This window comes from Pseudonaja textilis, chromosome 3, assembly GCF_049901715.1.
Source record: "Pseudonaja textilis isolate UNSWEBS1 chromosome 3, rPseTex1.2, whole genome shotgun sequence".
Taxonomy (NCBI): domain Eukaryota; kingdom Metazoa; phylum Chordata; class Lepidosauria; order Squamata; family Elapidae; genus Pseudonaja; species Pseudonaja textilis.
Window position 1 is genome coordinate 74,549,145 of NC_141992.1, and position 13,772 is coordinate 74,562,916.

Below are 13,772 nucleotides of genomic sequence, written 5' to 3' on the forward strand. Positions count from 1 at the left end.
TTACTCAAAGAAGGTCAAATAATTGTACATACAGAGAGGAATCCACACCCCCTAGAGTAAGAACCACTTACTTTACTGAAACAGAACTAATTGAAAACTTACAGGCAATAATGAACACTGAGAAACAGAATAAAAACTAAAATGTCAACAACATCTGTATAATTCTACTAAGAAATACCTTAATAACTATACATCAGAAATGTAGAAAAATAACTATGCATCAGAAATGATCAGTTAAGAAAAGCATGCAAGGGCTTTTTTCCTGAACTGAGTCAGTTTTAAAAAAAATGTAGGGTGTATCAAGAATAGAAAGATTGATTTTTCTGTAAAATTTATTCTTTCAGCTGGATAGCAATACAAATGGGGTTCAGCATGCAAACAAAATTTAACTCTGCCTTCTGCTGTCAAATAGTTTATGAGAATTCAGAGACTCACCATATGCTGGCAACAGTAACGTTGCTGTTGAAATGAGCGAGCTTCCCCTAAAATGTTTGCTGCTAAATTCTTCAGTTAATCAAGAAGTATGCTTAAAACTTACTGGAAATCTCTCACATATAGCATAACTGTTATCTTTTTAGTGCCTTTACATCCTCTTCTCTCTCTGGATATCTGTGCCAGTTAGATAGATCCTATGCTGTATCATTCTCTTTTTCTTTGCATAATGCTAATTTGCCTTTATTCCATAAAGACAGAAGTGTATTTAAGGCAACCAATAGAAAACCCATAAAATTTACTCAATTCTATCAAATTCAAATTCAATTTTCTGATCTTCTTTTGGTGCTCTTCAGGCACCTTGGAACATATAACTCTTCAGCAGCTCAAGACTGTCTATTTCTTTGTGTCCTAGCCCTATGATTCCCGAACTGTGTTCTATGGTGACTTGGAGCACTATATATATATATATTAATTTTTTGATATTAATTTTTATTTAATATTAAAAATAAAATTTTTATATTAAATATATTATCTTTTAAAAAACATTCGTATTAGGGGTCCTCAGGATTTAAAAGTATAAGTTTGGAGGTCCCTGAGGTACAAAAGGTTGGTGACCCCTGCTGTAAAGTACAATGGGGCAGTGTATAAGCCTAAAATACTATTGCTATACTATTGCTATTAATAAATAGAACAGTTGATGAGTTTGCTGTGGCACCACGGAATGGCATTCAGTTTGAAAAGTACTAGGGATGTTGTAAACCAAGAAAGTTTGAATACCAGTAGAATTGAATTGAAGAGTTGAATTGAGTATCTGCGTGTTACCCATTTTTCTTTTCTCCCACCAAGTCCAATTCCAACACTAGTAACTTCCCACCCTCTTCTTGCTCATGTCAACTTTCTTCCTGTGTATAAAAAAACATTATTTTTCATCCCCCAGCTCTTTCTCAGCCTCATATTATACAACGAATGCAGTTTGAATGTCTGAGAGATCATGTGACAGGATGTCAGAGAGTATATATACTTTATTCATTCTATCACACTGATTCTAGTTTTCAACTTTTATTTATAAAAACTAATGGGCAAGGCTTTTTAGTAATTGCTTAACTGTTATAAGCATCCCTAAGAATTAAAGTTTAATAGCCCCTGAAGGGATCCCGGCTTCTCAACTGGATTTTAATGGTTTCATCCTACACAAAGCAGAATTTATACCCAGACATAATTTGAACATTTGAAGCTCTGTGTAATACATAGACTTCCAACTAAGGGTCATTTGTTCTGGAAAACTGCAGACATTAAAACACGTGCTACACTAGAGCATTATCTGGAGGAATATTTGTAAGGTATCTATCGTATAAAATTCAATTAGTTAGAAATCCGAACTGCAACAATTAAGTTACATGAAATTTAACTATAAAGATAAAGATTTGTGCCAATCATATATTTGCTGTATATTATTGTTGTTGTTGTTTTGAAACAACTATTCATAGACCACTACCTAAGTACATGTTTATTCACTGCATCAAGTATTATTTAGAATATACAACGAATACCTTTGTTTACATTCTGGCCAAGAATCACCATATCTGTTGTGAATTTCCGCAATACCACATGCAGAGTTGGATATTCAATGACAACCTTCCCTTTCAAATTGTCTAGGAGGCTTTTATTGGCATCCAATTCTTGATATCTTTTGGAAAGAATAATAAGCATAATAAGTATTATACAGAGATTTGATTATTCCAACATAAACAATATGACGTTTTTTTCAAGAACAAATATTCATTTGCTCTCATCAGATGTTAGCCTTAAAAAAAGTTGACAGGCTTGCTGATCAAACTTCAGCTTTCTAGGACATGTGAAAATATTTTAGTACTTTGGTGAGTCACTTTCCAGGACATATTTTAATGCAGTGCTAATTCACCTTGTATTGTAAACAGAGACGTGAATTTCAGGCTATCAATGGAAAATCCCTAAAATTTATTCAAATATATGAGGTAATAATACATCTCTTACAGCTCAACATTCTGTTGCAATGTGCAATTCCATATTGTTAGCCTTTAAAAATAGTCCATTTTTAGGATGTTCCATCATAAGTTCTTTTTTTCCTTTTTCCAGCTACAGGAATACCTAATTTGGGCTTTGCTTATGATGTTGAAATAACTTAGCTATGTAGCATTCTCTGAGAGAAAGCGGGGAGGAGGGAGGGAAAGTTACAACTATTTTATTTAACATGTCTTTAGTAAAGAGAATGCCTTTGATTAAATATGTACTGTATCACATTTCAGATTTTCAGGAAGCCTTAATCAATGGATTTAAATTTTGAAAAATGTTTTAAAAAGTTTTAGGATTTTTCCAATAGCAAGAATAGTTTTAGCATTTTTATTATAATTCTTGCCAAATTTCAACTCACTTAGATGACAATATCTTGAAACAGTAGGCCATTTCTTTCTGACAAAAATGTAGACATGTTCCATATTAAGTTTTTGTTTGAAACAAAAAATTGGAAAGAGTTATTTAAATGATCAAGTCCAATCCCACTGTTCAGGGCAGGAATAAAATCAATCTGCATGCATAGAAAAGCACATACCCACATTAACATGATTAAATAGCTGACATAACTAATAATTTAGCCATTTTTAAATACAGAACATTTATTTATTCATTTTGTTTTACAGATTTTATAGGCTGCCTAATTTAGAAGGCTCTGGGTAAGTTACAACATGCTAAAATTATAAGCAGCAACAGAAATAAAAATGATAAAAGTAACAGTAATGTTAGAAGGGAGAAATATACAAGATACTTGAGATTTTTCCTCCTACATGTATATTTCCACATGGAACACAAATTAAAGTCTTCTACTATAATTTGATGCGGGAACTGTTACATTGAAGTGCCTATTTGTTAATCGTTTATGTAACGTGAATTGTAATGAAAGCAAAGATAGACATGTAAGTATGAACTGAACACGCACAGGTGGAACACAAATAAAACTGATACATTTCTCACTATGAATGATGCTAGGTAGGATTACAAGTGCCCCTCCCACAACCCTTTGCAAATAAAAAATAACACAGTAGTTTTACCTTATCTTACTCTTTTGCTGTGCAGGAAATTGTATCACAGGGGTTTTTAATCCAATTTTCAATTTAAAGACACCCCATTTATGTAATTTCATTTCATTTCTAGAGGTTATTGAATCTAATAGCTCACCATTATTGGCAGATTATCGGATCTAACAGCCCACCAAATGAGAAAAATTACTGATTCTGTTACATCTAATCCCTTTAGTATCAAAGCAAAATGAATATTACTACCTTTAAAAAAGTTGTATGGTTAGGGCATATAACTGAAAGCATCTTTGAAAAGGTTTTATTATCACTTTATCTCACTAGATTTTCTAGTGATAGATGGGATCATGTAATATACCATTAAAGAAGCAGAAAGAAGATCAAAGAATTATCTCAGTAATAAATTGCTCTTTCAGTTTCCCAATAATGATCTAGCAATATTCAGCAAAATACTCCATGCACCAAACTTTGAAAGTTTAATTAATGTACAATTAAGTGTTGGGAAGAATTAATAGTTGTTTTGGAAGCAGAATTCAAATTGCAATAAAGCAATAAAGCAAGTTAGTTTAATCCTGAACTTCCCATACCAACAACTGCAAACTGAATTCCTCAAAGAAAAATTCCATTTACTCATATTTTTAGAATTACCCAAATGACTTGGGTCTAACACCAATTGTATATACCAGATACCTTTCTTCTCACCCGCCCCCTCCATGATGCATTCACAGCAATAAGTAAACAATAGAATATTTGTAAATAACTGTAATAATTTGTATTTAGCCACTTTTTTTTTACAATTATGGATGTATACGGTACTACACTTCAGAATTAGCTTTTCATAGGAAAATAATGAGAATGCCAATGCCCCAAATGCCAAACAAACAGACATAAATTCCTAAATGAAATTATAATTATTAAATGATTACCATGCTCTTAAAACTATGGCAGGAGCAGGGAGTCTGAGGGATCCAAAAGGCAGCAGGTTGTCCCTTTCAATGTCAAATATGCAATTATCCTAATCTGGATTTGTATAGATTGTTTCTGCTTTCGAATTCCTTAGCAATAACTACAGGGCACAGGTTAATATTTTTGATAAACTTCACAGGGTTATAGTTTAATGGTCCAAATTCAATTAAAATACAGTAATGCAACTTGCATTTCTTGGTTTGGAAAGAAAGAACTTTATGCAAGAGTTACTTCCTTTCACTGCAACTTCAATCATCATGAAAATAATTTGTTTTATTTTTTTTTTACCTCAAGTAATTATGACCAGTTCTTCCTAAACCCATTTAAAAAAAAAGAATACGAGTATTTTAAATTCAAAGAGTGCTTTCATAACATTTGGAACAGCATATGAGGAGAAACATATCTGCTGATTTATTTACAGTACTTTAATACAAAGAACGGCAGTACCTTGGCAAGAATCTCCACACATTCTTTTCTGGTTAAGCAAACATTTACCACCAAAAGGCTAAAGTCATTCACATGCCACAATACACTTTCCATTATCTCATGTTTTAGACAAAACATCCTTAGCGTCCAGCTTGGCAGAGCATAAAACATTTGTACTTTAAACTATTTTATGATAGTAAATTATTCAAGTGTTAGATCACCAAGGCCTAGTTTTAAGTAAACTTCACTGGTTGACAGACAGGGACAACTTCTGGCTAATACCCAAACTTTTGGTAAAGTATGGAAGTATCTCTTACAATATTTTAAGTTTTTCTTACAATAATGTCACTAACTAAACTTATTGCCCTGTTTTATTTTTAATTCCTTGGTTACCCCCCCACTTTCATTAAAAAGATACTATCCTGTTTCTCTGCAACAGAAATTTATTCAGCACTTAAACAAGCCTTAAAATATCTTGTTTATTCAATTTATCATCAATTCTACTTCAGACTTCCAACACTGCTAAAACAACAAGCCCAGGTTAGGTGTTTCAAAGTAAACTACTGGGATCACAATGTCAGATTTGACAGTTTTTCATATTACAAAAAACCACCACCCACCCACAGCTTTTATAACGAAGCTTTATCTCTTACATTCTTGTTGACATCTAATTTCCATGATCAGCAGGAAGGACGGAAAAGATAAAAGGAAGCTAAGAAGAGACCAGAAGGTTACATATTAATCTTTAGCTAATCATGTTTGGCTAAACATGGCAGTGGCTCAAAAGATAGGATACAACAAGTATTTACTGCTGGATCATAATTTGTAGTCTTTAGTGCTGTGCTAGTCTATTTGACTCACAGCTTTGTCCTTGTCCCTTGTTCTCTTTTAAAGTTTTTGCTTCCTTCTCTCTCTAACATTCATTTTTTCCAAAAGCTGGTTACCATCTGCTCTGCCTCTTTCAACTGGGCTTGTTAAGCTCCTTAATCTTCTCCCAATTTGATAGACGCTTTTCTGAGATAAATGAAAGATGCAAAGGTGTTGTTTAGCTCACTTCAATCTCTCTTAATCTTAGTTTTCACAGTACCCATGGTAACAAAGGTGCATTTTTTTCCTGTCTCCTTATACAAAAGGGTCTTTGTTGGTTTCTAATATTTTACTATATAGAGGATGCTATTTCCAGTGAATTTTAAAAATACATACCCTGCCTCTCTGTCATAATGAGGATAAATAGGTAATTATTTTAAATGGTTTTAATGAATTTTTTAGTGTCCACCGTAAAGACAAATCCAAAATAAACCACAAGGAAAAAGAAAAATTCAAGGGAATTCAGGTGGAGGGGGAAAAGTGAAAAGTAAAGACAATGATAAAGATGTAGCATCCAATCTTCAGCATATCAAGCATAAGCTAATATAATAACTCTTAACCCATTTTATAATTACAAATAACAGACCTTTTCTTCCCATAGCCTAACTTTTATCTACTGTATGTGAAACCCATAAATATTAATCTTTTCAATGCTGCTTTAATGAAAGGTCCAGTAGAAGTTACCAGAAATTGTACAAATCGTTTATTTCTGATCAAATAGTACAACTTTAAAATCTCTCTTTTCGCTCCTCACAATCTGCCCTTTAAATCATACCAATTGCATTGCAGGATTTAATCTTTCATCAATCTTTGACATTGAACAGGAGTTTTAATAATGGAAATTTTGCAGTCTGTGCTTGATGATAAAGATAAAAAATCTTACGGAGTTGCTCTTTATCTTGCAAAGTATTCAGATGAATACTCCACTTGGGTAAAGAATTATTAAGAATTTTAAAAAATATCCTGATATCGACATATACTGACAAAGATGTCACCTGACAGTAGTCTATCAGTCACCATTACATTTTACAGACCAGTCCTCAAGGAAATGAATTTGGGAATTAAGTGTGCAACAATTCATAAGATTTAAGAAAAAAGACGTATCTATTTATTTCCTTACTTGCTATATTTGTATCTCATCTTTCCCTTAGGAATTCAAGGTGGCATATAAAAGGATAGCCCTGTGAGTAGGTCAGGGTGAGAGAAAATTACTGCTCATAGCCACCCAATGATCTCCATAGCTGAACATGAAGATAAATGAACTTGGGTCTCTCTAGTGCAGGCATTATAATTGTATTGCACTGGCTCTCAAAAGCAGTGCATTGCTAATAGAATATGCTCTAGTAACAATAAATGTACAATGTCTGACTTGATTTCATGAAGTAGAAGGGTAGAAGGAACAAAGAATGAAAATATATATATATATATATAAATAAAACACAATTTCTTTCATGTATTAATTCAGACGAGCTGCATTACAGCAGAGATAATAACTAACAGATGGACATTCATTCCTAAGTGGTGAATAAGCCTTCCTTGTGGTTATGATTTCTGAACTAGAATACATCAAGATTTACTCCTCAATTATACGGCAAGGAAAAAAAAAAGCCTACACACTGGATTGTAAATTTAGTTTATACAACTTATTTGAAATTTTGTGTACATATCTGCCTCAATACTAATTTAATAATTCAGAGAGGAAGCATTAAGATTATCAACCTTTTTAAAGATGATTTGTAAAGAACACTGGCACCTGAATTATTCTTTGGCTGTAATCCCCCTAAAAAGGATTCAAACACTGAATAAATTGCCATTTCCTGAAAACACAGACACTTGGTCAACTGAATTACCAACTGTTTCCCCTCAGCTAACCTCTTTAACCACTTCCATACTTCTCAACTGAAGTTGTAGATCAACACACTTTTGGATGCAATTTTTGAATAAGGTAGATCATGTAAGAGTTATCTTCACTGTTAAACAACAATTCATTTCCCTCATAGAGTGGGCATTGGTAGAAGTTACCCTGAACGCCCTTTCTATCTATGCTGCGAGAGAGCCCAGGATGGGTTGACTCCTTCCTATGATGTCATTTAGCTGAGTCTGTATTAAGATATAGAAGCCAGCCCCCGGGAGAGACCCCAGCTTTGGCGAAGATACTTGACAGACTGAAAGGTGTCTCTGAAAGCACAAAATGAATACAGAAATATGACTTACCCTCTCCGGACGAATCAAGGGAGGGGCTGGGCTGTCTCGCAGCATAGATAGAAAGCATAGATAGAAAGGGCATTCAGGGTAACTTCTACCAACGCCCATTCTCTTCCATGCTGCATTGAGAGCTCAGGATGGGACATACTAAAGTTTGCATGTCCACGGGCGGGTCCTCGTCCAGCTCATCACACCGACTGTTAAACCACTCGTTGAAGCACCTGTCTGCCGAAGGCTGCAGTCTCCGAGGCAAAGGCATCCAGACGGTAGCGTCTGATGAAAGGAGACGGAGAAGTCCACGTGGCCTCACGACAGATCTCCTCCAAGGGTGCTTGGGTCGCCCAGGCAGCAGAAGTGGCCACGCTCCTGGTAGAGTGCGCCGTAAGACCTTGAGGAACCGGAAGGGCCGCAGCTTTGTAGGCCTGCTCAATGCAAGATCTGACCCACCTGCTAATAGTAGGAGAAGAGGCCTTGTGCCCCAAGTGAGAAGGGAAAAGGAAACAAACATGGCTTCCGACTTCCTGAAGGAAGAAGTGCACTTAATGTATATTCTAAGAGCCCTTCTTACATCTAGCGTGTGCCACTGCCGCTCTAGGTCATGGTGCGGGAGGGAGCAAAACCCAGGCAACACAATGTCCTGGGACCTGTGGAATAAATGAGGGAGACAGAGAACAACCCTATCATCGTGAAAGGAACAAAGGTCCTGTCTGATGGAAAGAGCAACGAGCTTGGATACCCGCCTGGCTGAAATGATGGAAACGAGGAACACTACCTTCAGAGTCAGGAAACAGAGAGACACTCTTCTAAGGGGTTCAAAAGGTGGCTTCGTAAGGGCATTAAGGACCACATGAAGATCCCAGGAAGGATACCTGTGAACCACTGGTGGGTGCAGGTTGGAAGCCCCTTTCAAAAACCTCCTGACTGAAGGGTGATGGGATAAGGAAGGAAGCAAACCCAATGAAAGAACCAAGGAGAGGGCCAACCTGCCTGCGTAAGGAGTTGGGCGCAAAACCTTTCTCCAGATCATGCTGAAGGAATCTAAGAACCTCTGCTGAAGCAGGAGAGAGACTCTCCCTAAGGCACCATCGGGAAAGGGCCTTCCAGGTGGCATCATAGATGCGCCTTGTAGAAGGTTTGCGAGATGCCAGGATAGTGACGATGACCCTTTCTGGAAGATAAGCCTCCTCTAGCCACTGCCGCTCAAGTGCCACACAGTCACACTGGGGCTCTGGATGGAGCAGAATCCCCTGATGAAGGGAGATTAGATGGGCTGGGATCCTCCAAGGAAAAGCCACCGATAGGTTGACCAGGTCTGCAAACTAGGGCCTCCTTGGCCAATAGGGTGCCAGGAGGAGGAGCTCCGCTCATTCCTCCAACATCTTCCCAATTATTGCCAGAATGATGAGAAGCAGGGGAAAGGCGTAGAGGAGACCTTTGGGCCATCTGCACCGAAGAGCATTGGGCCCCTCCGCTCTCTGGCAAGGAAACCTGGTGAAGAATCTGGTGACCTGGGCGTTTTGAGGAGTGGAGAAGAGATCCACCTCCAGCGTTCCGAATCTGAGGGAAAAGTCCCTGAATAGAGACGGAGGAATGGACCAGTCTGCCTGGTCGACTAGGCTCCTGCTGAGCCAGTCAGCCTGGGAGTTGTTGACCCTGGAGATGTGGTCCGCCGAGATCAACAACAGGTGATTCTCTGCCCATAACCCCACCTGTAGAGCCTCTCCCAAGAGGGCTCTGGACCTCATCCCCACTTGCCGGTTAACATGAGCCATTGTGGCCATGTTGTCTGTAAGGACTAGAACATGAGAGCCGGTCACTAAGTGCCTGAAATGCTTGAGAGCCAGAAAAATGGCTCTGAGATCTAGCCAATTTATGGGAAGGGTCTGCTCTGACCTGGACCAAACGCCCTGAGCTATCTGGCCCTGCATATGGGAATCCCAACACAGGAGGCTGGCATCGGTGGTTATCACTAGCCTGTCTGGATCCCTGAACAGGAGTCCCCTCCAGATTGACGGGGAACACCACCGATTGAGAGATCTCCAGATTCGTGGCGTGAGTGGGACCTTGATGGATGAGTGGCTGGTTCCTGCTCGTTGGTAGGGAAGCAGGAACCATTGGAGTGGATGGGAGTGGAAAAATTCGTGGCTCTGGAGATATGACAGGGTAATACATAGGGTATGACATAGGGCACAGAAGCCTGTTGGAAATAAGGACCAGATCTGCTGAGATCCTGAGGATCAGATTGTTCTGCAGAAGCCTAGGAGACCAGGATGGAGGATGGAAAGGCCCATAGATAACTTTTCCTCCCCTGGGAGGGCTTGGCTGAGGCCCACGGGTATCACCTGAAACATGCTGTAGTTGCACTTCCTTCTGTTGAACTGTATCTCTAGGGCTGGATGTCTGTGCTTTTCTGCCTTCAACTCAGCCTGAGTTGCCTTCTTAGGGGCTAGAGCCTTAGCTCTGATTTTAGCAGCCACCTCCCTCTGGACTGATTGGGTGCGCTGCCTACGTATTTCTCTCTTATTGGGCTTAAGAGACTGTTCCACTGGGGGGGAAAGCTCTGCCTGAGCCTTATCTTGCTCCATTTGTAGAATAAAGGCTCTTGCGATGGAAAGAAACTGTTTGAAAATATTTTGTATTAAGCCCCTTAGGGTATAAATTGGCCCCCGGGCTTACAAAATGGCCGCTCACTTTGTGGTGGAAGGCTTCAATCCAAGATGGCCACTGACTAGGGGAAACAGGCTCCAAGATAGAAGAATCGCTCCTTAGGCTATAAAGAGCCCTGAGCAAAGTCAGCAAAGGAAAGGGCAGCCTCCAGCCACACGATCAGCTGGCTGACGCTGTTATCGGTTTGCCGGTCGCTTTTTATGACCGCTCAAACCACAGGCTTGGGGGAGATCTACAGACGCTGCCCAACTTGCCTGCACAGAGCTCTGGCAATGCTGCTCCAAATGTTGCAGGAGAGAGAGACCTGCTCTCCTGGAAGAGCAGCTGTCCTGATCCCTGGGAGCTGCTTGAAGCGAGGAAAAATGGTACTGAAGATCACTGGTGAGTGCTATCTAGCAGAATGCTTTCCGAGACACAGCTACTGACTGAAAGTAGCTGAGTCAAAAGCAGGGGTCTCTCCCGGGGGCTGGCTTTTATATCTTAGTACAGACTCAGCTGAATTACATCATAGGAAGGAGTCAATCCATCCTGGGCTCTCGATGCAGCATGGAGGAAAGTGTATATTACCATAATCTGAAGAATGGCACATTTTAACTCTTTTTCATAAAAGATCGTGCATATGTTTATAATGCAGTGAACTGTGAAATTCATATTTTACTTAGGTAAATGACAATATTGCTGAAGAAAAAGGTTCCTATACAATGTATCTAGATTTGTAGACATTTGTAGAACAGATGTGTGTTGTAAAACATGCCATGAATGTATTCTTAAAACATGAAAGTAGTTGGCTATGCTACTTCAGTGACTGTTTAACCCAATTTCAGACACACAAATACACTTTGAACATTTCAAAAATGTGACCCAGAGAAGGAAAATGTTGAGACTTGGCTTTGATTATCATAACCACAGTGGCTTGAAAATTCAGTTACAGAAAACCCTCCTAAAACATTCATTTATGCAATAATTCCATATTTAAAATTGCTAAATACAATTAAAATTAAGGCACCCCAAATACATTCCTTTTACAATTATAAGGACAACAGATTTTAGAAGGAAAAATAATTAAAAAGAGGGAACAGATCCTCCTGGGAAGAAGTTGCTCAATTTTGGTGCATACACCAAGGAGGCCATGTTTTGAGTTGCCAGCTTTAAATACCAATGGAATAAAGACAACTTTTCAAAAATTATACAATACATATGAGAGAGAGACAGACCTATTAAGACTGACTTACAATCTTCACTTTCCACTTGCCAGGTAAACCAGTGACCCTCTTCTGAAATTACTACTGATGGTAAGCAGCATATCACAGCTGTATTCTGAATTAAGTGTCACTTCCGGCAATATTCAGAATAAGGCCCAGAGGGGTTAATGACAATAATTCAATCTGGATATCAGTGAAACATATCTTTTTATAAGTGTGCCATTCTTGTTCAGAAATTTTTTTTTAAAAAAAACATTCTTCCAGGTGAATGGCTACCATTAAGGACCTTAATATTCAAGAGCAACACTGAATCTAAAGACACTCAAACTTAGTCTTAACATGGAATAGAATGCCATGAAACGCCTGAAAATTAACTGCCAATTCTACTACCAGTCAGATTTTCAACAGGTTGTTAATCATATATTTGTTGCTTATGACTCAAGAACTGCTTATCATATGCCTTAACGTGTCTGCTAGGCTTGGAATAAATATGGCAGAAACCTTTCAGGCGTGCAACACAGTAAAGCTAGACAAGTTACTGCAAACCAGAATAAAGCTATACCAAACTACTGATTGTCAGTTTTTTTAAAACTCATTGCTACTTCTCCTCAACTTTCCCAAATTTCAGCTGATTCCTTGCCCTTCACTTGTTGGTTCTTGCCCAGCAAGTGAGCAACATCCCTTCCAAGCAGTCTTGTTTTCCACTCTTCTTGAAGTACCAAGGGGGTGGGGGGAGAAGAAAGTTTAATGCAAGGTGCAAAGTACAGACATGTGACCGGATTTACACTGCAAGTCACATATACACAGATAGTAGCAATTTAGGCTACTATTGAGAAACCTGAAAAAGACGAAAATAACTCAGGCCATCTGCTACCTTGAAATAAAACACTGATCTATAGAGACTCCAGCGAAGTTTAAAAGTCACAGACCTGGGACAGATAGAGGCAGCAGGGGTAGGAGCAAAAGTTTGTATAAGGAAAGATAGCAGTATAACATCCAACGTATGTGTTTTAGAGAATGACTAAAGTCCATGAACAAGCTTCAGAAGCGGTCACCAATGAGATAATAAAGAATAATACCAAGAATATCATTTCACTCATTAAAGGTTGTTTTAATGAATTCAGCAGGGCAGTGGGACTAATACTCAGGAATGTGTACAGTAGGAAAATATGCAAAACTGAGGCACAATAGGAGGAAATGCATCAAGTTAGGAAGTCCCAGAAAACAACTATCAACTATTCATAAATCTCCCTTTTCAAATGTAATAATACATGACAGGGTTTGGCGAGACCATAAAGAATATGAAACTGAAAGGAATAGAGAAAGTTCACGTCTTCTTAGGAAAGTTAAAATTAATTGAGTGGATAGACTGGACGTCAATATTCTAAAAGGAAATAACATTGCAAGGATAAATACATTCCATGCTAACAACTTGTTTTCAGTTGGGTATGTTCAATCTTGTTTTGCATTTATTGAAACCAAATATGGTATTACACTAAGGCCAGAAATTTCTTTTAGCACAGATGCATTTTCCAACCTGGTACTCTACGTAAGTTTTGATTCAACAACAACCAACATTTCCATCCAAAAAGGCTGAAACCTTTGGATGTTGTAGTCCCAATATTAGACTAAGGAAGAAACTAAGTTACAGAAGGCACTATTAGGGCATACTGCATATATTTAAAGTATTCCAATGTTTATTGCTATAATTTGAGATATGGTGTCACCACTAACTAACACAAACTTCTTGGAAATACTCTTTTAGTTAAAAGTCCACAATTTTTAATTTATGCAGCTGGTTATTACTATCTATTTTTATAAAAGCACAACTATAATGACGTGGGAAAATACCCAAACAAAGCTGAATACCACACACACACACACACACACACAAACATATATATATATGTGTGTTTGTGTGTATGCCATATATGTA

The 13,772-nt window shown here is 38.0% G+C and overlaps 1 protein-coding gene across 3 annotated transcripts in view; it reads right to left on the reverse strand.

The window, feature by feature from the left end:
* Positions 1-13,772, reverse strand: part of ZNHIT6 (zinc finger HIT-type containing 6) — a 41,018-nt gene that overhangs the window by 6,691 nt on the left and 20,555 nt on the right. For 2 of the 3 annotated variants that reach the window (XM_026700264.2, XM_087930127.1), the window contains one exon: positions 1,986-2,122. In XM_026700264.2, coding sequence (XP_026556049.1) covers positions 1,986-2,122 — 137 coding nt within the window. Of the gene's footprint in view, positions 1-538; positions 610-1,985; positions 2,123-13,772 lie in introns of all 3 variants that reach the window. The other variant, XM_087930126.1, reaches the window with a different exon arrangement.